Raw genomic sequence first — 25,687 nt, 5'->3', positions numbered from 1 at the left:
AAAAAGTCAAAAAGTTACATTATGTATAAATTGAGTTAGTACATTCAATAATCATCAACAATTTAAATATGATAAAAAGTAGTGTTTGAGCACAACGTTGTTCTAGAAGTGAATTCCACTATAAAGATCTAACAATTATAGCTCCTCTGTGTTAGTAGAACCAGACCAACTGCTAAATGAGCGAGGAGGATTTCCGGAGCCCTGCGAGACACATTTCGACACAGTATGCAAGTGTGACTCGCTGGACCCCGAATGTGTTATCAGACTTTCTGAGGGAGCTGAAATTAAGCAGATTGCATCAAGTGTGAGAGCGAATTAGCCCACATCATGACAGTATTTTATCATGTTGTTGATCACAATGAGGGTCACATTAAAGAATCTCGATGCCATTCTTTACCGTGTTTGTGGGTACTCCGTGCCATTTCGTTACGTTGTCAAACACGGTAAAAAACGGCATGTCGTGTCTCATTGCTTAAAAGTAATACTCTTAATCCTTTAATTTTGTGAATTTTTAATGGTGCACATGAAACATAACATAGTAACTTACATGTTCATAGGTTAGTCCTCCTCTGAGGGTAAGGTTCCGTGCTTCTTGAAGACACAAGGATGTCCGGGGAGACAGAAGAGACTGCACTTTATCCAATGAAGCCTTTGACCTGCCACAATAAAAATGGAGTCAACAGAACATCCCAACTTAAATGTAAAAAAAGAAAAAATACAACACCAGGAACCCATCTTATTCAGAGATCCGTGAAGTAAATGAAAACCTTCTCAAAAGTAGCTAATATCTGAAAGAGCCAAATAAGAAACTGTTGACACAAGGTAGGGGAGAAAGGACAGTAGGAAAGAGGCAAACCTCTTCTGTCCACCCCCAGCTCCCTTACTCCTACCCTCCGCCATCTCTCCTCACCTCCTCTCTCCTAATCTCCTCACATAGGGTAAGGTTTACTCCACCCTCCTATCTAACCCTCTCCAAACCTCTCTCGTGCTGTTCTCCCTCTCTCCTTACCTCCTTCTGTTTCCTGTTAGGAAATAGAAGGAACTAACCTTTCCCTGTCCTGACCTTCTGTCCCCTAACCCCTCAACCCTTGGAAATGTCCCCTTCTACTAAATAGAATCAGTCCCAACAGCCAAAACAAAGTATGCTTACAACTACACTGTTTTATGACTTACCTCTTGACATCCGGCTTTGGCTTTACTGACTGCCTCAGATCCTCAGCTGCCTTTTGACAGAAAAACAATAATTATACCATATACCACTACAAGGTATGGTAAAGGAGGAAGACAGGAATGGCATTATGTTTGTAAACTACATTGTAGAAAAAATTGAGAATTAACACATTTAGCCCAACCTTTACACCTTTTTAAAAGATGAGGAGAGAGAGCAGTTGATCAGTCTTGTGTTGGTTATATATTTAGTCAACATGTCCACTCACTTCCAATAACTTCAAGGAAGTCAAGAAAGCTTCCTTCTGTCTGATGTTCTCAATGCGTTGGAGTTCATAAGCAGACAGTCCACAACATGCACCCTAGTGAACCCCCCCCCACACACACACACACACACACACACACAGAGGAGAATCACGCAGATCACACATAATATGACATAATATGAAAGGCCTTTCTTACTGAATAACATGTCCAAAACAGGTGTCAATTTTATGATAACTGCTGCCTTATGAGAACTATCAAGTGTCTGTGTCCTCACCTTCTTGTTTGGGGCGGAATTGTTGTCACTGGCATATTGGAGGCGCTTAGGTGCCAGGACCCGACCCTTAACCTCAGGCTCCTCCGGACCATGTGGATTTACTTCCTACAAGTGACAGCACTACCACCATTGCCTTGAAGGAATTTCTTACTCAAAACAAACAACCCATTGGACTCAATGACAAATTATTGGTGGTCAAAGTTCAAGGTCAATGTGACCTCATGTCCATCCCATTCTCATGAACGCCACATGTTATCAGGCACACCTGGAGGGAAACTAATAACATCTGGCACAAAGGACAGAAGGATGACATACTTACCACGTATTCTTTAACCAGTGGGTCCAGGTCTTCATTGAGGTAGATGCTCAGACAGCTCAGCACACAATCACGCCTCACGTTGATGTCTTCATTCTGAAACAAACATTACATGATTCCATGCTGGTCAGTGTCAGAAGCATACTAACACGCATGTGCTGAGGCCAGCCAAGCCACTGACATTTCCCTCCTTGACCATCCTGAACTCACCTGGTTTCACCCCACTCAGTTAAAGCTCACACAGGTCTGAGCCCGTTCACTACACAGTATTTTTGAAAATGGCTATCCTTTTCCAGACCGTTAACAAAGGAACTTTCCCATATGGCTGAGTCAAACAAACCATATGTGTATTAGGTCAGACCAAAAAATACTTACATTATCCATCTCTGCCATCACGTCTCTGATCTTTTTTCCTGCAACTCCACCTTTGGTATGGAAAACCTTGATCAGGTCGTCAGTCAGGCGGTCCAGTTCTCCAAGGAATTTGGAGGTCAGAGGTACAGTTGTCAGCCGCATAAACTCCAAGTTGATCTGTAAAAGACAACACAGACAGGATACAGACTTAAACAGGGGCGGCTGTAGCTCAGTTGGTAGAGGGGTCATTCATAGACCGAAGGTCAGTGGTTCGATTCCGGGCTCTGAGTGTCCACATGTCAAAGTGTCCTTGAGCAAGGCTAGCACCCTGCACAGCAGCTGGCTGCCGCCATTGAATTGTGAATGTGTGAATTGGGTGAATGAGAAAAAGCCATTGTAAAGCGCTTAGGGTTGGGTGCATAAAAGCGCTATTTAAGTGCAGACCATTTACCAGATATGTGACAATGTGTGACACTGAATACATGAGTTACTACACTTCAGATTCACACTTACCTCACTGACGTCAAAGAGTGTTGGCCATTTGTTTAGGAACTCTGGAATATTTGGCTCCTGGAGAATCTCCTGTCTCCTAAGCGAGAAGGTACGGTGCATCTTCTCCTTGATCATGGCCTCGTCCCTTTTCTTCTTTTTTACCTGAAATGGAATGAAACGTCATTGTCATTATACAGTACAGATACATTTATAATGAAATTTGGTAAGAAACTCTCCGCAAGGGTAAACAATACAATTGAGAAACAGATAAAAGAAAGGGAAATACTAAGCTAGATGCTAGACAATATGATTAGGGAGTAAAAAAATTATATAAACTGAGTGTAATAGATAAAGAAAAATTAACTGTGCAAAGTAACCAGAAAACAGCTAAAGTTACCAGTGCTGTCCAAAATGAACTGTTGGGCTGCTTGAGCTGAGCTGGACAGGAAGTATAGTGCAAAAAACATGACGCGTGAAAAGCTGTGATCATGTACATACTGGCCATGCTGTGAACATACTGCAACCATGGATAGGTAAGACAGAATTAAGTATTGCACATTATACCTCTGTCAGTAGAGTGACCCTTTCCACCTCCAAACTGTCTCGTTTCACAACTAGGGATGTTTGGACAGAAATTAACATCTCTTCCTGGGCTTCTTGATGTTGGCTGCTGGAGTCTGCTGGCCTCTTTGCTTGTTTTTCAGCGAGTTGATGGCAACCTCGGGGTGTCCAGCTCGGCTGAGGAGAAGAATAATTATATTTTTCAGCACATTTCACTGACCAGGATCACAAATTCCTTCACAATTTAAACACAATGGGCTCTATTTTGGTTTTGTTCTAAGCGCCATGTCCTCAATACATTTATGCTGGCGCAAAGTGGCACAAGACCTTACCTTGCGCTGGCACAAATATATGTTAAAGCATAAGCCTTTGCGCTTAGGACACAAACACAAACCTCAGCTTGGTGCGGAAGTTCATCATTTTTATTTTCAGGTAATGCTTCCAGCCACAGTACCCGGTTCGTGTTGCTTTTTCCAATAAACATGGATGTGACTGTGTCAGAGCCTTTGCCACTTCTTCTAACTGCTCATCCCTCGGGTAAGCTGTGTACTTTATTATTTCCTCAGCAAGGCCTTCAAGAATATCTGAGTGCACTTTTGGCATAGGAGACAGGAAATTTCAGCTATCGGGCTCCTCTCCTGTGGAATCATCTTCCTGTTACGGTCCGGGAGGCAGACACTGTCTCCACATTTAAGACTAGACTTAAGACTTTCCTCTTTGATAAAGCTTATAGTTAGGGCTGGCTCAGGCTTGCCCTGTACCAGCCCCTAGTTAGGCTGACTTAGGCCTAGTCTGCCGGAGGACCCCCCTATAATACACCGGGCACCTTCTCTCCTTCTCTCTCTCTCTCGTATCCTATTACTGCATCTTGCTAACTCGGCCATTCTGGATGTCACTAACTCGGCTTCTTCTCCGGAGCCTTTGTGCTCCACTGTCTCTCAGGTTAACTCATATCGCAGCGGTGCCTGGACAGCGTGATGTGTGTGGTTGTGCTGCTGCCGTGGTCCTGCCAGATGCCTCCTGCTGCTGCTGCCATCATTAGTCATTAGTCATACTTCTACTGTTATTATACACATATGACTATTGTCACACATGTATACTGCCAGATATTAATACATACTTTCAACATATTGTACCACAGTAGCCAGAACTATAACTATAATATTATTACTTTCAATAATGTTGTTGTAAGCTATTGTCATTACCTGCATCTCTCTCTCTCTCTCTCTCTCTCTCTCTGTCTCATTGTGTCATGCAGATTACTGTTAATTTATTATGCTGATCTGTTCTGTACGACATCTATTGCACGTCTGTCCGTCCTGGAAGAGGGATCCCTCCTCAGTTGCTCTTCCTGAGGTTTCTACCATTTTTTTTCCCCGTTAAAGGGGTTTTTTGGGGGAGTTTTTCCTTATCCGCTGCGAGGGTCATAAGGACAGAGGGATGTCGTATGCTGTAAAGCCCTGTGAGGCAAATTGTGATTTGTGATATTGGGCTTTATAAATAAAATTGACTGATTGATTTCCGTGTGCCTTGAACTCATCATTTCCTGTCTGGAGCATAATCTCGGCACAGGATGAGAAGCGGGCACGACAAAGGGTTTAGGCCAAGAGCAGGACCGGGTCTCTGGCAATGACAAGATGATGCTATCATTGCTGGCGTAGGAGTCTGAATCACTTGATTCTTGTGATGAAGAACCGGCATTGGAAGGAGTACCTGGGATTGTGGAGCAGGTATCTTCTGTGACTGGAGCGGACCTGTTTGTCTCACAAAGTACAGTACAGGCCAAAAGTTTGGACACACCTTCTCATTCAATGCGTTTTCTTTATTTTCATGACTATTTACATTGTAGATTCTCACTGAAGGCATCAAAACTATGAATGAACACATGTGGAGTTATGTACTTAACAAAAAAAGGTGAAATAACTGAAAACATGTTTTATATTCTAGTTTCTTCAAAATAGCCACCCTTTGCTCTGATTACTGCTTTGCACACTCTTGGCATTCTCTCCATGAGCTTCAAGAGGTAGTCACCTGAAATGGTTTCCACTTCACAGGTGTGCCTTATCAGGGTTAATTAGTGGAATTTCTTGCTTTATCAATGGGGTTGGGACCATCAGTTGTGTTGTGCAGAAGTCAGGTTAATACACAGCCGACAGCCCTATTGGACAACTGTTAAAATTCATATTATGGCAAGAACCAATCAGCTAACTAAAGAAAAACAAGTAGCCATCATTACTTTAAGAAATGAAGGTCAGTCAGTCCGGAAAATTGCAAAAACTTTAAATGTGTCCCCAAGTGGAGTCGCAAAAACCATCAAGCGCTACAACGAAACTGGCACACATGAGGACCGACCCAGGAAAGGAAGACCAAGAGTCACCTCTGCTTCTGAGGATAAGTTCATCCGAGTCACCAGCCTCAGAAATCGCAAGTTAACAGCAGCTCAGATCACAGACCAGATGAATGCCACACAGAGTTCTAGCAGCAGACCCATCTCTAGAACAACTGTTAAGAGGAGACTGCGCGAATCAGGCCTTCATGGTCAAATAGCTGCTAGGAAACCACTGCTAAGGAGAGGCAACAAGCAGAAGAGATTTGTTTGGGCCAAGAAACACAAGGAATGGACATTAGACCAGTGGAAATCTGTGCTTTGGTCTGATGAGTCCAAATTTGAGATCTTTGGTTCCAACCGCCGTGTCTTTGTGAGACGCAGAAAAGGTGAACGGATGGATTCCACATGCCTGGTTCCCACTGTGAAGCATGGAGGAGGAGGTGTGATGGTGTGGGGGTGTTTTGCTGGTGACACTGTTGGGGATTTATTCAAAATTGAAGGCACACTGAACCAGCATGGCTACCACAGCATCCTGCAGCGACATGCCATCCCATCCGGTTTGCGTTTAGTTGGACGATCATTTATTTTTCAACAGGACAATGACCCCAAACACACCTCCAGGCTGTGTAAGGGCTATTTGACCAAGAAGGAGAGTGATGGAGTGCTGCGGCAGATGACCTGGCCTCCACAGTCACCGGACCTGAACCCAATCGAGATGGTTTGGGGTGAGCTGGACCGCAGAGTGAAGGCAAAGGGGCCAACAAGTGCTAAACACCTCTGGGAACTCCTTCAAGACAGTTGGAAAACCATTTAAGGTGACTACCTCTTGAAGCTCATGGAGAGAATGCCAAGAGTGTGCAAAGCAGTAATCAGAGCAAAGGGTGGCTATTTTGAAGAAACTAGAATATAAAACATGTTTTCAGTTATTTCACCTTTTTTTGTTAAGTACATAACTCCACATGTGTTCATTCATAGTTTTGATGCCTTCAGTGAGAATCTACAATGTAAATAGTCATGAAAATAAAGAAAAAGCATTGAATGAGAAGGTGTGTCCAAACTTTTGGCCTGTACTGTATGTACACCACTTTCAAAGTACCTTTATCTTCAAGTTCTGATGTTGACAAGAGATTCATGAACTGATCATCCATGTCTTTGTCATACTGAATTCTGAACTGCGCAGTCACTTGAAAGAAAGTCTTGATTTTAAGAGCCAAGTCCTCCACAGTTCTTGGTATTCCGGATTCAATGATGAGTTTTCTTGCATCGTCTTCACCTCCAAAGAGGACTCTGAAGGTTACTCGTCCTGCCATCCTGCTTAGCTAATCTAAGGTGGAGACACAAACACAGAGTAGACAGGTATTAGTCTTGTTATTCAAATACTCAATTGCTCAGGCAGAATACATGGTCAGGACACAGTCATTGCCTAGATCTGATGAGGCTAGGACAGTGAGGAGGAGGGTAAGAGAGGTTAGTAGAGCAAGGGCTCAGAGAGCAAGAAGGAGGGTAAAAGAGGAGGTTAGTAGTGAGGAGGGTAAAGGAGACTAGGAGAGTGAGGAGTTTAGTAAAGAGCGGAGGCGGGAGAGGTTAGTAGAGAGCAGGCATTAGTACAGAGAGGTACCCACAAAGGTTATGTGGTCGACAAAAAATAAGTTTATTACTAAAGAATTTTACATGGCACTGTAACTTACAAAAATCAAACCTCTGATGACAATGTGTCTCTTCAGGGTCACCATACGTCTGGATCCGACCGTGTAGGCCACAAGTGGATAGCAATCTGTCAGCTCCTCAAGCTTTCTGTGTGTTCGATATATGTGACTCAAAAGGTACAAGGACATATACATATGGATATCTGCATGTGTGACTATGGTGGAAATGTCTCAGCCTAAAATGTTTTATCAACTCATACCTGGAAGATAGTGAACTGTCACACAATTTGCATGGCCACATTCACACAGCACCTGTGAATGAATACAAAGAACAATAAATCGGTCTTGTTATTAGTAACATGCAACAAGCTCCCACTTTAGCCACTGTTGGCTACAGAAACATCAGTTTTCAAAGTGCATGTATAATCTACAACACTACTGAAAAACCCACACATCCAACCGTCTGCAAGATCAGAAATTTTAGGCCATTTGAATTTTCTGTTGTCAATGTATTTATCCTACTGAATTTTTAGCTTTAATATCTTAAGCAATTTTAAAATTACATGAACTGTCAGTCAATATGAACCAAATTTTAATTGTGCTACATTTTTGTGTGTGCATCTTATCATAAGGCAGCCATCTAGCTAACATTAGCTAGCTAGTTAGCCAGCTATTTAACATAAGCTACCCACCACTACACGTCAGGATGAACAAGGCAGTTAGCCAATGTTACCCTGCCTATGGCATGGCAAACAATACTGTGTGGAACTTTGTCCGATGTCTGTGTGAAAAGGCAGCTAGGTAGCAAGTTAGCTGGTTGCATTTAGCTTGTACATTCTGACTGTGAAGACCACCAAACAAGTTTTTAAGTTTTTTTTTCCGCTGACACAGACAGAGTCGTGGGCAGCTGCTTCGCCATGTTTAAGGCGAATGTTTGTACGCGACAATACCGCGGGAAGCCTGAGACGGTGCCACTCTGGCCTGTTCAGGGGTGATGACGTTTAATGTCCCCGACAGGGTTTGTAGTCATATTGAGCAACTTGTTAGCAACCGCCTTTTTTGTGACATGTAAAAGCTTCCAAATTCACAAGCAGGGTATTTACTGACGTATTTTATGTCGTAGATCAAAACCTGAAACCCGCTTAAAGGTTCATTCTCAGTGCCACAATACGGAAATGCGGGACGGATTTGCGGAATATTCGCGCAGCACCTTTCCGCGTTTAAACCATACACACAGGCGCGGTACGGACGCTGTGCGAAATTTCGCGTTGTTGTGTTCCAAGTCCGCGCTGCGTGAAAGGGTGTGGATGAACATGGACGAGAGTAGCAGCAGCAGCGGCAGCGAGCTAGCAAGCTAATGTTTAACAAGTGTCAACATCAACTTTCTTTAGCACTTACCACCATAGACATATATACATAGACGCCGCATCGACTGCCTGAGCGCGTCCTCGTCGGCCGCCATCTTGGATGGGTCTCGCTTCGCCTCCACAGTGCATTCACTTCTATTGAGGAAGGAGCTGAATGCACAAGTAAAATAGAATAACTCACTGAATTTTCAACTGATTTTCACGTGGTTTGGTTTGTTACAAACGGCACACATGTAGTTATGATACAGGATGCATTCGTACATTAAAAATGCGGGATTTCATGCTTTAATACTTTCTGCAGATAGCAACAGCATGTTATTTAGGTCACAACACAGTTATTTTATTCACCTCAACCCCAGAGTGGGATATATGTATATATATATATATATATATATATATATATATATATATATATATATACACATATATATATAGAGATAGATATAGATATACACACACATATACTGCACTGCTGCCGTGGTCCTGCCAGATGCCTCCTGCTGCTGCTGCCATCATTAGTCATTAGTCATACTTCTACTGTTATTATACACATATGATTACTGTCACACATGTATACTGCCAGATATTAATATTTACTTTCAACATATTGTACCACAGTAGCCAGAACTATAACTATAATATTATTACTTTCATTAATCTAAGTGAATGAATCTAAGTTACTGTCATTGCCGTCTGTCCTGCATCTCTCTCTCTGTCTCTCTCTCTCTGTCTCTCTCTCTCTGTCTCATTGTGTCATACGGATTACTATTAATTTATTATGCTCATCTGTTCTGTACGACATCTATTGCACGTCTGTCCGTCCTGGAAGTGGGATCCCTCCTCAGTTGCTCTTCCTGAGGTTTCTACCGTTTTTTATCCCCCGTTAAAGGGTTTTTTTGGGGAGTTTTTCCTTATCCGCTGTGAGGGTCCAAAGGACAGAGGGATGTTGTATGCTGTAAAGCCCTGTGAGGCAAATTGTGATTTGTGATATTGGGCTTTATAAATAAAATTGATTGAATTGATTGATATACACACACATATATAGGCTATACTGTACTGTATAAACACAATATACACAATACAAAACATAGTATAGCATATTAATAAATGTATTAATATATTTTAATAAAGAAAAAGCTTGATTGTTGATTGAGTTTATTTCTCACACACACTCTCTTTTATACCCACAGCCATCAGACTTAATAATTCTTTGTTAAATAGATGATCTTACAGACTTCTTTGAAATTTTCTTTTCGGGGATTAATAAAGTTTTTCTTATTCTTATTACACTGACTGCTGTGATCCCTCAAAAGTAGTAAAAAACATTTTCAGTATTTACATAAACACTGAAATTAATTTTGGCATTGGTATTATAACTATGGAAATGGGACTGTGGTCAAGATAATTTGAAAAAGATACAGAAGGATGAGCAGCAGGGGATATTTGCAGCACAGCTGGTGGAAAAGTGAATATGTGCACAAAGGTGTGCTATACATAATATGCTATACTGTGTTTTGTATTGTGTATATTGTGTTTATACAATATATAAATACTGTGTATATATATATATATATGTACTGTATATATATATATATATATATATATATACACACATATATCCCACTCTGGGGTTGAGGCGAATAAAAGAACTGTGTTATGACCTAAATAACATGCTGTTGCTATCTGCAGAAAGTATTAAAGCATGAAATCCCGCATTTTTAATGTACGAAAGCATCCTGTATCATAACTACATGTGTGCCATTTGTAACAAACCAAACCACGTGAAAATCAGTTGAAAATTCAGTGAGTTATTCTATTTTACTTGTGCATACAGCTCCTTCCTCAATAGAAGTGAATGCACTGTGGAGGCGAAGCGAGACCCATCCAAGATGGCGGCCGGCGAGGACGTCGGCTTTGATAGGCAGCGGCAGTCAATGCGGCGTCTATGTATCCACCTTATTTTTCACGGAAACACGGAGGCAAAACAGAACGCAGCCAATATCCGTTTTTTTGTGCGACACTTCCGGTCCAGCACTCTTACCACTGTGTAAATGGGAATCGCCTTGTTGTTTACCTTGCTGAGTTTAGCTATATATATGTATATATCACATTTTTCACGTCACTATATCACCGTTTAGACTAATCTGATGTTTGTAAAGACTATAAACACAATGACTGAACAAACATTAGTATTTTCTCTGTGTGTAATTAATAACATGATTATCGTAGATTAGCTGGGCTAACCGTTAGCTGTTAGCTGTTAGCTGTGTCTGTAATAACTCACTAAACTCACAAAGTGGCCCGTGAAAAAATTATTTTCTCCAGCGGATGTCTTAGTTACAACATGATTGAGCTAACTGGAGTAGTTTCATGTCGTATCCGACAACGGGAGGCTTTTAACGGATGACAATCCTGATGTTAGCTTTGCTGCTGCTGTTAACGTTAGCTGTCCCTGTCAGCTGCAGCCACTGATGCTTTCTAGACATCCTGATTTCCCAAAACTGAATAAATACCACACATAGCAACACAAAACTGCTTTGCTAGCTCAATCATGTTGTAACGGCTGGATGGTTGATGCGTACATGCTGATTCAGGTGCTATCAGAGCCGATCCGCGCATCACTATGGCTTAATAATCAACTCAGTCAATAAAAACAACCCGTCCTGTGTTAGGAGTGTATGTCGCTGACAGAAAGAAAGAAAGAAAAGGGAAAAAAAGATAGAAAAGCAGCGTACACCTCACATATTTATTTCTCACAGTTGCGCACACATGTGGCTGGCATGCAGACGCACCGTCTGTGTGTCTGTGTGTCGAGGGTGCGAGCCGCAGCTTCAGCTGCTCAGGTAGAGAGGCTGTGTAGCCCGGTGTGTTTTTTCGCTGATTCGGTTCTGCAGGTTCTCTGCTGGTACACTGGAGATGGGGATCAAGCAGTTTGTCTCACTCGGGATAGATTGTGCTTTTTTGGTTCATAGTTTATGATTGATGTGCGATTTTTTCGCGTTTAGAGGGAATAAATTTCCGTTATAACGGAAACGTGGGCACAGTTATCTAACGTTATACAAAATACACAGACTAACTAACTAACTAACTAACTGATTGACTAACATAAACAACTGAAAACTGAAAAAAAAATAGCTTGCACCGAAAGTCACGCACAAAAAAACAGAAGTTGATCACTATTTACTTCCTTGTTTGAAAATAAGGTGGATATATGTCTATGCTTACCACTCTCACCGCAGCCACCAAGCTGGACAATGGACTGCCAGACGTTGTCCTTTAATTCATTATTCATAAAATCATCCCGTCTTTTATCAAAAAGGACGGGGTGCTGTGAAATTATCAACCTTTCTCCCATACTGTCCTGCCTGACTGGATTTCGGACTCTCCCGGTCTGCGCGACTATAAACAAACAATTTCATTGGCCCAGCTGTGTAGTTCTGCCGGTGAATTCCACGGGGGGTCAAAGTCTGGGCGGAAACTTTTTTCACCGCACGAAAGTTCCGCCCCGGTGTGCAAACTTCCATAAGAACCCATGAAATCAACTTTTATATTTTTCCGCGAGAACAATCCGCGCAGATATTCGCCCTCAGTGAGAATGGACTTTAAGCTTTTGTTAACCACAGACCTTATTTGAGGTATTTTACCAAAATCCCATTCAAAAAACGTATTGACTTTTAGACGAGGGAACCGGAAGTGCTAAAGGCGCTAACGGTTCAGCGCATTGCTAGCTAACGTTAGCTTGCGAGCGCCAGTACACACGACGTAGTAAAGATAAAACTGCTTACAATCATCACAAATCATCACAAACTATTTACAACAGGTGGATGTAAATAGACAAAGGATGACTCGGATTACTCACCATTAAACCTGAGTCACCACGGGCCGTAGAATGATCAGCAAGATGGTGTCCAGTGGAAAATAAGGATGTCATTTCCGGTTTCCCGATTTCACTTCCCCTAAGTTGTATGTAAACCTGATGTAAACCAATCACATACATTTTAAATAAAAGAATCTTGTTTGTTTCACAGCTTTGATTATAAATAATTTCAATACATAAATTTAAAAAATGAGTATTTAAATAAAATTAAATAGATTCATATGCTTAAAATTAAACTCTACCATGATTCATTTCTACGGAAGACGAGAACGGCCATGTATTTTTCTTTTTTTTGTGCAGTGTTATCTTGTGATAACGAGTTATTAATTCGTTATCTCGAGGTAACAAAGACTGTTATCTCGTGATAACGAATTAATTAATTCGTTATTTCGAGATAACAAAGATTGTTTTCTCGAGATAACGAATTAATTAATTCATAATAACGACTTATTCATTCGTTATCTCGAGATAACAAAGATTGTTTTCTTGTGATAATTGTCAAGTCTGATGATTGCGCGCTGGTTAGTGTGATCATCCTGATTTCAGCCTACAAGAGCTGCCACTGGCTGGTCCAGGTGTCCCAGGGAGGTGAAAATGGCAGCTCACATTATTGATCAACGCATCAGGGTGTAGTTTAATCAAGGTCTAACACAGACAGAAATTGCACTGTGTCTTTCTGTCAGAGATGGCTTTCAGATTAGTCCTCATCATCTAAGGAGAAGACTAGCGCGGTTGGGACTTCACAGGCGACGGTTAAGTGATCCTGCTGAGATTATTAACTTCATTAGCTACCAGATAAGAGGACCGGGTCGTCTTCATGGTTACCGAATGATGCACGAGAGGTGCAGATTGGCTGGACTGCGCGTTACTCGAGACATGGTTCAGGAGGTCTAGTCACAACTTGACCAAGAGGGCGTACAGCAACGGAGAGAAACAAGACTGCGGAGAAGATCTTATAGTGTCCCAGGGCCCAATTATTTATGGCATATGGATTCCTATGACAAGCTGACCCCTTTTGGCATTGGAATAAACGGATGCATTGATGGGTTTTCGCGTCATATAATCTGGATGCAAGCAAACTCTTCCAATAGTAACCCCAAAGTCATCGCAGCGTACTTCATTTATGCAGTCACAGAACTTGGGGGGTGGCCAAAGATAATACGATCTGATTTGGGAACTGAAAATGTCCATGCTAACAGGCTACAACACTTCTTCCGAGAAGATGAGACTGGCGTTGTGCATGGGCCGTGTGTGTTCCAAGGACGCAGTACAGCAAACCAACAGATCGAAAGTTGGTGGGGGATCTACAGGAGACAGAACACAAGCTATTGGAGGGAAGTCTTCCAGGAGTTCCAGGCAACTGGAAGACTTTAATGGGGATTTCATAGACAAGGGTCTCATTCAGTTTTGCTTTCTTAAGATTATCCAAGTAAGTCCTCCACTGTCCATATCTTCAATTGTACATCTCAAGACTGTATTTCGTGTTGTTTTGATATGAAAGCTGAACCAGCTTTCATATCAATTTGCCGCCTGCTCCACTTGTCTGTATACCTGTCTGTAGACTCCACCTGTCAATGAGATAAACATGAAAGAAGACGTGCAATTTATTGTGTTTCACCGGCGAGGAGCTGTCATTACGCACGACTATTACGCACCGCTGCGCTCTTTATAGCGTCCATAATTCCTCACTTGAACCTCGTCGCTCATATCAAATCCAACTTTACAAGCTGTGTCACAACTAAGGATAAATCAATCAAATCAAAATGTCGATGAATCACACGATTCATCAGCATTACGTTTATAAATGCGCCTTTGATTGACAGTGTACAGATCTCTGTGTAAACGCAACCAAAAATAATTAGTGCAGCTGTGATCAACCTAAACTGACCATGTTTTACTAAAATATTATGTCTTTCACCTTATATTTTACCTCCACCTCATCACATCACCCTCTGATCGCTTTAGAAAAACATGCCTAGTAGTCAGTGTGAGGTGCGCAGATCTCACCGCACAGTGTTTGTAAACCTGTTTACCAGTTTATTTGCGGGCAATGTTAGTATTTATGTGTACACATCATTTATGAATCTGGCCCTTGGTCTTTGTGGATGTGCAGGAAAAGCAAGTTAAGCCATTTCTCATTGTAGATTGATGTTAGAGTAGCGATCGCTATGAACATACTTAGAAGTTACCACTAACTCCTGAAAGTGACAAAATGTCTTGTCCTGTCCTGTGATGTAGCATATGCGTGTGACTGAATTGGATGATGTCAAACTGCAAAATCTCTCATACAGAAAGTAATAACACAGTCAGGCCGACATCTCTTATCATCTCTTATCAGTTTAAATGTTGTAAATGTTTGACTGTCTATCCTGTTTTATAGCCTATCAATTAAAAGGAGTGTCAATCCTGATATCCTGGTGTGCACTTGTTATCATAGATCACACTTAGATTGCAACATGATTTTATTTTTAACTGTAGGGGGGTCCCTGCTCTGTTTCTCTATCAACCAAGGGGTTGAAGACCCCTGACATAAACATTATGCTTCCATTATTATTATTTTTTAACATAGAACTACACAATGTTAACATAGAGTTTAAATAGGTTCACATAGGCCTACATGGGATTTTGTATTTTTGACACTACAGCATTTGACCCACAGATATGATGTAACTAAATGATGAAGCTGAAGTGGAGCTGTCCAGGGTTTTGATATAGACTATTGTTTAGTGTTCACATGCAGTAGCTTGTTTTCCTTTCCCTCCATCCAATTGATGACTAGCTACTTGGAGTCAAATGTAGCTACATATTTCAGAAAAGAAGAAGAAGAAACCAAAAGCACTCCTCTGGCAAAAAAAGTCTTTATTAAGATGGCTATTTCATCATGAAATATTTAACCCTCCTGTTGTCCTCAGGTCAAGCATGAAAGGGAGGAAGGAAAGACAGAGGAAGGAAGGAAGGAAGGAAGGAAGGAAGGAAAAGAGTTAGGATGGAGAGAGGAAGGGAAAAAGAAAGGAAAGAATGATGGAGGAAAGAAGGAAGAAGGAAGGAAGGAAGGAAGGAAGGGAGTAAAGAAAGGAGGAAGAAAGGAAAGAAGAACAGAGGAAAGAAGGAAGGGAGGAAGGAAAGAAGGAAGGGAGGAGGGAGGAAGAAAGAGAGAAGGAGGGGAAGAAGGAAGGAAAAAAGAAAGAAGGAGGAAGGAGGGAAGGAAGGAAAGAAGGAAGGAAGGAAGGAAGGAAGGAAAGAAGTAACAGTCAAAACAGATGGGGTCAATTTGACCCAGGAGGACAATACGATGGTTAAAAACAGACAATGAACTCACACATAAAAGCACAAGGTCTCACCAGTAGATGGCTCTTCAATATGTAAGAAAAGATATACATAAGTGAAAAAATGTGGAAAAAAATAAAGAAAGAAATAGACAAAACAATAATGATAAATCAGTGTACAAGCAACAAAATCTCTCCAGAGCAACACAGGCATCAGACCACAAATACAAGAAAAACTATTAAAAAAAGGACTGACATCAGTTTCCTCATTGAGTCCTGGATATACTCTGGTCTGCATTTGGTATATGTAATAAGTTTCTCTCTGCAATAATAATTTGATTTGATCACCACAAATATTCTTTTGGATTGTTTATAGGTCTTGGTTTCCTCTTCTTTTTTGAATTTTTGTGTCCCCCACCAAAGAGCACCCTCATCACATGTGTCTAAACTTCTGAGCTCTCTGGACTTTTTTTCTCTCTGTAGCTACATATTTCTTCACTCCAAGCCTATTTGGCATGAATATGTAGGCTTTTTTGTCCTGGGGTCAATACTCTTGTCTTCATTATGTAGGCTATGGCTGAGTGCAAGAAGCTGGAGGGAGCTTGAGCACAGTATTATTCTGCTGATAACTCCATCATAGCATAAAACAATACTGCATTTCCCCATTATGGTGCTATAATGATATATAATAAATAAATACAGTGTAAGGCAGCTAAGGTGGCTTCTTCCATGTACTAATTTTCAAAAGAAGTCATCATATGTATTGAAATTCTCATGTTTTTGTGTTGCAGAACGAGCTAGACACCGTTGTGACAATGTGGGACAACCATCGCATTCGACCAGGTGGAAATGGACACCCTTTGTATCATGGAAAACCATGTCTGATGTACTATGTACCTGAGCTCTATCATGCACAAGATTATTTGCATCCACTACAGTATGAAAGAGTGGGGATTGTTCTCCAAGAGGACATCTGTCTGTGGAAAACAGACATTCCCTGCGACCATGACCTGCATGAGCTCTGTTTGATGGTGATGGAAGAGAACAACATAGCACAGTGTCATAATGCTGCAGAGGCAATACGACTTTACAAAGACCTGAGGCCTTTAATAAGAGCACTCCTGCCAGAGCTTCATCACTAATGTTGTAGCATACAGACAGATGCACTGTCCATGGTTCTAATAATGATGATGATGGCATCTCCAGCAATGAGGCCTCTCCAAAAGTTTACATTTCTCAAGTATCGTTGGCCTTTGCGTCAGTTGATGCTGTGTTGAAATGTTTTACTAAGATAATGTGAGTTCTGTGTAGTAGGCCAGGTTGATAATGTTGGGTCTTGGGACCAGCAGGGGCACTTGAGGGTTTTCCACTCATGAAATTCTGGACAAAATCATAGCTTTAATACAAATATTCTCAGATTCTCAAAAAGAGACAAATTTACATAAATTGAGGGTCAGTGCCCCTAAAGTGTAACAAATGTGGGGTCAATGCTATAAAAATGTTGAAAATCACTGTAACGTAGGGCTGTCCTCGACTAAAGAAATTCGGTAACCCTTCCTTTTACAGTCCGGTAATTACCAGGTAATTACCTGGTAATAAGATGTATTTACTAAGTAATAACCAAGTAATTAAATGTAATTACCTGGTAATTACCAAGTACTTTCCATGTAATTACCCAGTATTTACCATGTAAATACCCAGTATTTACAAGATATTTTTCTGACTACTACCAGGCATTTACCCAACAATTACCTGGTAGATATGCAGTAATTGTATATTGTAGATTTTAAACCTGGTAGTTAAAAATATTTACCTGATATTTATCTGGTAAATACCAACACGTTACCTGGTATTTACTAGATATTTTCCTGACAACTACCAGGTATTTACCCAATAATTACCTGGTAGATATCCTGCAATTGCATATTGAAGACTATAAACCCACTGAATGTGTCTATATGTGACTTTGTTAGGGTGATAATAACTGAGATATTTACCTGGTAATTACCAGGTATTTACTCAAAAATGATCACATATTTACCTGGTAACTACCACTTATTTACCTGGTACTTACCTGATATTTACCTGGTAAATACTAGAACTAGTTACCTGGTATTTACTAGATATATACTGAAAACTACCAGGTATTTATCCAGGAATTATAGATTATGTATTACCAATCAACCTGTGTAGTGACAGTGAGGGTAGTAATGACTCTGATATTTACCTGGTAATTACCCAGTATTTACCTGATAACTTGCAACTATTTACTAAGTAATTACCTTCTAATTACCCAGTAGTTACAATTTACCCATTAACCCCCATGTATTTATGCAGATATTAACTGGTATTTACCCAGTAATTAAAAATGTGTACCACGTACATTCCAAAACATTACCAGGTAAAACCTTGTGAATTACCCTGTAAGAAAGGTGGAACTGTACTGTAAAAGGAAGCGTGGTTTGTTTCAATGATATTACCATGTACTTTCCTGGTAATTGTAGATTATAATCATCTTCCACCCATCAGGGTGTGTAGTTTTGAACATGGTACCTGGCAAAAACTCCCATATCTCCCTGATAATTATCAGGTAAATATCGGGGTGATATCAGAGTTTTACAGAGAAGTTACCCTGTAAGAAAGGTGGAACTGTACTGTAAAAGGAAGCGTGGTTTGTTTCAATGGTATTACCATGTACTTTCCTGGTAATTAGTAGTGGTGTTACAGGTACGGTAGTTTTTACCGTGTCAGTGTTACCTGGCAATAATTCATACTTCCCCAGTAATTACCAGGTATTTACCCAGTATTTAGTAGATTATTGGTATTTACCCAGTAATTAGGAACTTGTACCACAGACATTCCAAAACATCATCAAGTAAAACCTTGCAAGTTACCCAGTAAGTAAGGTGTAACTGTACTGTAAAAGGAAGCCTTGTTTGTTTCTGTACTATTACCATGTTCTTACAATATCCTTTGGAATAAATCTGCTTTTTGAAAATGTTCTGCAATCTTACCAGGTAAGACCAGGAAAGTCTACAATTTATAGAGTAAGTAGAAGCTGTACAATAAAAGAAAGCCTTTGAGCCTTTGCACCATAAAGAATATACAAATTTCCCCACGGGATCAATAAAGTAAACTTAACAACTTAACTAGTGTTTTATTCAATCGGACAATGATGACAGCAGAGGTGAACACAATGCGGTACAGTACTTCATCACTGGTTACACTTTGTAAAATGCTCTTATGTCTTTAAATAAGCGTCCAAGAATGCCCTTCCTATGCTCTTTCCCGAGCCAGTGGTTCCACTCAATGAACCTTAAGTTCATCTTCAAGGCCTTCTCTGTCAGGTTCCCCCTGTACCTGTAGATGTCCTCCTTATAAGTCCGCCATGCCCGTTCAATGTGCTGGGTATGAGCACCAGTCCCAGGGTGGACAAAATACCTCTGGTGATTTACCTGGTAGTGTATGTAGCCGTCATGGGACAACAGGTTGTAGGAACGCCAGCAATCACTAATGATTTCACTTCCAGGTCTAACATATTTTCTAATGATTGGGAGCAATCTCCTCTTGGATCGAGTTTCAACCAGTTTTAAAACAGGGCGTCTACGGGACCGCCTGACTTCCATCATCCCAAAGACCCACGAGCGACGTTGCCAGGTTTTTCCAAATCGTCCAAGTCCATACTGAAAATAAACAAAATGTCATGCTTAAAGGCAGTCCGACTTAAATGCATCATTTGAGAATGTTAAAGTCACAATCACTTTGGTGCTTGTTGATCAACCTCCATGACTTTCAAGGACTTTCAAGGGCCTTTTCTCCAAATTCACTACCCCCGCATGGCATAGTTTGAGACATAGATAAGGTAACGGTAAGGTGTCTTTATTGTCATTGTACAATGGAATGTACAATGAAATTGCGAGGATCAAGGCAGTATAGAAATTTAGCCAGTGGTCAAAAAAAGCTTCCAAGAAATCCCAGAATGCCCATAAAGTAAAGATCATCATCCAGGGACAAAAAATGTTCCCAATATTTTTATCATTTTATTTTCATTAAAATAATTAATTTCCATCTCTAACACACACTCAGCACCTGCAAGTTGTTTTCCAGAAGAAAACACTAAAGACCAGGCTTGCACAAAAAACATTGTTGTTCGTTTCAGCAACTTTATGCACTAATTAATATTTTTTAACATGCTACCCAGGTTTTAGACAGTGGGTCCAAAAGTTATCCCCTAAATGTATATATATTTTTTAATTTCCTCACGACGTATTAATCTCGCGAGATCTCATCCCACCCCTAAGTTTAACCTCTTATAGATTGTAGATGTTTTTGAGTGGACTATCCCTTTCATTTCTTTAAAACCTATTTTCCTTGCTTTAACAGCTACTTAATACTGCACTGTACAACACAAAACAGAAATTGACATTTTATGAACAAAATACAAGCTTACCTTTCTTTTGTGTTTGAACTTGCTCTCATCTATGGCTACGAAAGCTCTTCTCCCTCCAATTCGCATTTCCCTTTTTCTCTCCAGTCGTCTGACTGCTGCACAGCAAATTTCATGCAGAAGTGTAGTCACCCTAGTCAGTGATTTGCTGCTCCCACATACTCCATCCTCTAGCATATCCACGTCTTCTCCTCAAACCCTGTGACAAACTGAGCCAAAAAAGAGGACAACTACGTATTAGCAACAAGGATGGGAGAGTTTTGGAGTCAGGGAGGGGTAATTATAGTTAGGTTGGTGCCTATGATAGCCATTCAGCCGTTGTACATGTTGGGATGGATGAACATGTGTGATTTCTTGGATTTTTTGGACTATGTAATATGTGTGTATGCATTTGGCTATTTATATTAAGACACACTGTGTGCATGTGGTATCTGCATGTACAGTATCAGGTCAGCCTGATTGGAATAGTCTTTAAGATAAAATGAAATTAACTAAGATGCAAAAAAAAAAAGCCAATGTTGATTTAATCAGCTCTCACTGGGCATTATTATTGCGTAACAAAACACATTTATGCATCTTGAGAGAGAGCATAAGAGATAAATGTTTAACTTGTCAAAATATGTAGTGTTACATCATGCCTACAAAGCCATTTGAATTGAAGTGAGAGGGAGAGAGAGAGAGCAACCAACCTGTGCATAATTTTCATCCATGATGATAATGACATGTGAGACCGGGAGAATATTGAGCCATCTCTGATGGACCTTGTGATACTCCTGCCCCTGTGAATTGATTTTCTACAGCTCCTGTAACATAACATACATTGCCACAATTGAAACAAGCCCCAGGCTTTTTGTGCTAAACTTTTGCAAAAAAAAAAAAAAAAAAAAATTGACTTTTTTGCAACATTTTTGACCTTTTTGTTGCAGCCTAATTTGTTGGCCTCTAGTGCTGAAGAGGTTAACATTAATTGTTAAATTGTATTTGCTGTACTATTCTCGCAATCTTGTCAAAAAAAGTATTTCAATCATTCATTCAACATAGCAGGTATGCGCTGTAAAGATAGTTAGAAGGAGTAACATACATTATGATAGTACATTAGATTGTCAATATGGTCATTTTTTAGGGGGAAAACACATGCAACTTGCCATTGACTTCAATATATAATAATAATAATGATAATAATAATAATAATAATAATAATAATAATAATAATAATGAGGATGTGTGGCAATGATGCTCATCCCTTACCACCGATAGCCATCCTTGGTCGTGTTTGTTCTTTTGAATTTCATTTTGTTGTTGCAAACAGGGCATCTTTTTTTCTTTGCCAATAGCCTCTCCTCCTGGAGCCATCCTATCAACTGTTTACCTCCTTGCACTGTCCTCTCAAGTAATCTTCTTATCAAAGTCATATTACGCTTTGAGTAGTCTGTCTCAAACTGCACAGAGCATCTCCGAGGAAGTTGTGCTCTTCGCGGGCATTCAACGGAGCATATGTAATGACGCAATGACGCATGATACGTAGCACACGGAATAACATGAGGGGGCAGGGGGAAAAAAACTTGGATGCAAGTTGGAGTCAGACGACCACCCACGGATCTTCTGCAATACCTCCACCTTGATAAGAAAGACATGCGACCCCCTTGCGGTGGCGGTCAGCTCTGGGTCCGAAGCTAAGTAGTCCGGGCGATGCGCCGGGGCCACCGCTGTCAGCACGGGGCTCTCTCCCGAGCCGAGTTAACTAGTCCCGGCTAACGGGGCTAGCGTTAGCCGGCGAGCCGCGTTATCAGGGCTAGTAGAGACTCGTGAGCTGACGGCAGTGGCCCCAGCACCTCACCGGACTTATTTACTTTCCCTCACTGCTAAATGTTTATCCGAAATATTCACAATCAGAGCGGGACTCAGACTCAGACTTCAGGATGAATGAATCCATACATCCATGTATGTTCCATACATCCTGTCATCCTGTCGGTGTTTATTTCTCCATAACAACCTCTGAACTATACATTATCCCTTACATATTATTACATTCTAGAGATACATTAAGCCTATGACTTCTCAGAGAGACTTTTTTTTATCATAGCTGAGAATTTTCTATTCATACAGAAGAGACATTAAATACACACATGCATTGTGAACTTTTCACTACTACTTAAAAGTGGAGGTTTTTTTGATGAAATTCTCTTGACAATGTTTACAAATGTCTTTTTACTTTCTGAAAAATTTATCTTAATTTACGCAAAACCAAAAGAAAGCAGCACACCGCACCAGAGGAGAACCCTGCATTGTTGATCCAGTCTGACAATGACCAGGTGATCCAGTCTGACAATGATGGTAAGATAAACCATTTTAAGTTTTCCCCATAGCCAGTCGTAACCATAAACTAACGGCTTTTTATTCAGTCTTTGTTGTACATACAGTGGTCTTGCATGGCGCCAGGCTGTCAGGAACTCTATTCTTAAAGATAAGCTAAACCCCCTAAATGGTTTTTATCTTAATTTTAGTTCACATACTTGGGTATTCAGGGACCTACAAAGCTTAGAAGTGTAAATGAAATAGAACAGCTTATGACTGAACACAAATTTGGGAGTGAACACGGTGAAATAATAAGATAATATTAACATAAGTATTTAATACATCTTTTTGCAGTATTTGTAGATGAAGAGATTCAACAAAATGCACCAAAAAAAGCACCAACAAAGGCACCAACCATAGCAAAGTTAAAGGGTGACTTTCAAAAATTAAAAGGGGAGAACCAGCTACTGAAGGAAGAAATCCCTCTCTTGAAAGAGGAGAACCGATTCCTAAAAGAGCAGCGTGACTTCAACCAAGAGAAGGCTCTCCACACAGAGGTCGGCCACACAACATCAAAAGGTATCTATACTGTTCCTCCCAAAACCAACATGGAAGGCTGTAACTACAATCTAAAGGAGTCTTGATTAGTTAAAGGAACATCCAGCAATGTTTTCGTGTTTCCCATTCAGCCAGTCAGCGTTTCAAAATAACAGCGAGAACGTCTTTTCCGTCAAGAAACTCAACAAGTGCTGACTCTTGCTCTTGTTTACTGCTGTTAGTGACTGTATTTCAGTATTAACTTCACTTATTGCTGTTTTTAGGCTAACGTTAACGTTACTGCTAGATAGCTCCGCCATGTTTGTTGTGGTAAGAGTCGCGCAGTGTAGTGACGTTATCATCCGGGGCTTTGCACCAGTCGGTCCCTGATTGGCCAACGTGCTGTGTCAATCACAGAAATCTGAGCGGCGACGCTGATTGGCTTGGCCTTCTGAGGGTTTCAGGCCATGAATGAGGCCAGACTCTCCCTGTGAAATGAAATGAAATGTATTTCCGGGGGAGGCTGGTTTACGAGGCTAAACTCATACACAAACTCATAGATTTGCTAACTTCTAACATTTTATTTTTTTTAAATTTGAGGGCAACGCAAAATGAGGAATGAGGATTCCTCTGACTCTTCTGACTCAGATGACTCTTATGAGGATCGGAAGAGGAAGTGTAAGAAGAAACACAAAAAACATGGGTCTTCAGACTCCTCTGATGATGACTGGAAGAAGAGCAAATCCAAAAAACCTTCATCATTTGGAAAGAGAGGTAACCCATCATCTGGAAAAAAGATGGCTCACATTTCTATTGCTTCTGGAACAATGCACATACAAACAGCACTGTTGTTTACATTACACTTCAGCAATATTATGCACCATTTATTTATTTATTTATTTAAATGCCCCCAAAATTTGGTAAATGTACCCTGTTTTATACATTGAAGGCAAAAGTTTAATTTGTTTTATTTATTTTGATCACATTACATTGAAGCTAGATGACCTGGGAGCTAATGGCTTTTTGCATAGAGCTTTCAGACTCCTGTCACATGGACCTAGCAAGGTTACGGAAGATGTTCATGTTAGTGGAAGCATCTTTTATTGTGACACTGCAGTCACATTTCCATCATAATTTCAGTGTAGCATGCTCATGTATTGATTTTTTTTTATGTGGCATAATGCTAAGGTAACACTCTCCCCTCCACCCAAACACAATCTTATACAGGCTATATTTACCAGAGTCAAGGCTGGCCCTATTACCAAACAGCTATGTAGAGAGTATCCACAACTGTATCAATTTAACCATGGAGTGAAGAAGAGTACTGCACTGCAGACACAAGATGACTGGTTTAACCCCTGATCTTCATGTCATGTCAGGATTATGAATATATTTGGAATTATTACACAGTGTTAATTTATATTTTCTTTTGATGATCTGTTTTGTAGTTCTGAGCCCAGAGGACGTTGTCCACCGCTACAAAGTGGTCCTAAAAGTCTTCAGGCGAAACCGCAGCATGACCAACACCTGTGAAGAACTCGGAGTGGACAGGAACACCATTGCAGGGACTGCGGTCATTGCAGATGTCATGATAGCCACAGAGGGCGCAGACTTTGGGGAGCTGCCCCTCTTCAAAGAAAAACAGACTTTAGCGAACTACGCAAAATTATGCAAGGCATTTGTAGATGCCAACAAACCCCTGCAGGAAAAAATCGAAAAAATGAGGAAGGCCACAGAGCTGCTCCCTATCAAATATAAAATGCCAAAGTGAGGGATCAAGCTCTAAAGTGCAGTAATTTCAATGTCGTTTAAAAAAAATTACATTTATTTTAATGTATTACTGCACTGTCTTTTTGTTTTATCTGGTGGGGATTCAACCAAATTTCTTGTATCCAAAAACCTTTTAGTGGGTAGTTGGACCCTGGTTTCTTTTCTCCAAAGATCTTTTATCTTTGCCCCTAGAGTTTGATATCGTTCAATAACCGTTGACTAGCCACTCCCTGCCATTTCCACTAGGATGTTGTCAGCCTTACTTGTTTTATTTTGTAGTAGGCATTGTCAGTTACCTCTAACTACCTCTTCTGACCCTGACACTTTTTTTGGTGTTAGATTCCATACAAGATGCAACTGCACTTTGCAGTTTTTTGCACTTTTTTATAACATGTCCTACTTATTTTGAAATATAAGTACACTTGAAAGCTATGCCACTGTTTTACACTTTAAGAGTATTGAAGTTACTCTCTTCAAGTTCACTGTTTTGCAGATTAAGAGGATTAAAGTTAGTCTCTTTGACAGTTCACCTGTTTTTGCTTATTTGTCACAGGTTATGTGAAGGAGTGTAACAAAATGCATTGTATCTTTATGTAAAGGAAAGTTCAGGGTAATACCATGGAAACAAACCACGCTTCCTTTTACAGTACAGTTCCACCTTTCTTACAGGGTAACTACTCTGTAAAACTCCGATATCACCCCAATATTTACCTGATAATTAT

General features: G+C 40.5%; 2 protein-coding genes and 1 pseudogene across 2 annotated transcripts; 1 reads left to right on the top strand and 2 right to left on the bottom strand.

Moving 5' to 3' along the window:
* Positions 1–1,169: 1,169 nt before the first annotated feature.
* On the bottom strand, positions 1,170–7,074 carry LOC144466896 (uncharacterized). The gene is made up of 6 exons (XM_078174821.1): positions 6,857–7,074; positions 3,435–3,608; positions 2,892–3,032; positions 2,400–2,555; positions 2,028–2,120; positions 1,170–1,223 (listed from the first exon to the last, which is right to left on the bottom strand). Exons 2-6 carry the CDS (start codon positions 3,510–3,512, stop codon positions 1,170–1,172), a joined length of 522 nt encoding a protein of 173 aa, XP_078030947.1. The 5' UTR covers positions 3,513–3,608; positions 6,857–7,074.
* Positions 7,075–19,137: 12,063 nt separating this feature from the next.
* On the bottom strand, positions 19,138–21,276 carry LOC144466796 (uncharacterized; annotated as a pseudogene).
* A 1,747-nt stretch (positions 21,277–23,023) lies between these two features.
* Positions 23,024–25,209, top strand: LOC144466914 (coiled-coil domain-containing protein 106-like). Its single transcript, XM_078174834.1, has 3 exons — positions 23,024–23,237; positions 23,796–23,969; positions 24,644–25,209. Exons 2-3 carry the CDS (start codon positions 23,807–23,809, stop codon positions 24,964–24,966), a joined length of 486 nt encoding a protein of 161 aa, XP_078030960.1. The 5' UTR covers positions 23,024–23,237; positions 23,796–23,806; the 3' UTR covers positions 24,967–25,209.
* The last annotated feature ends 478 nt before the right edge of the window (positions 25,210–25,687 follow it).

Source organism: Epinephelus lanceolatus, chromosome 14, assembly GCF_041903045.1.
Source record: "Epinephelus lanceolatus isolate andai-2023 chromosome 14, ASM4190304v1, whole genome shotgun sequence".
Lineage (NCBI taxonomy): Eukaryota > Metazoa > Chordata > Actinopteri > Perciformes > Serranidae > Epinephelus > Epinephelus lanceolatus.
Note: the sequence above shows the minus strand (reverse complement) of the source record. Positions and strands in the feature narration are given on the sequence as shown.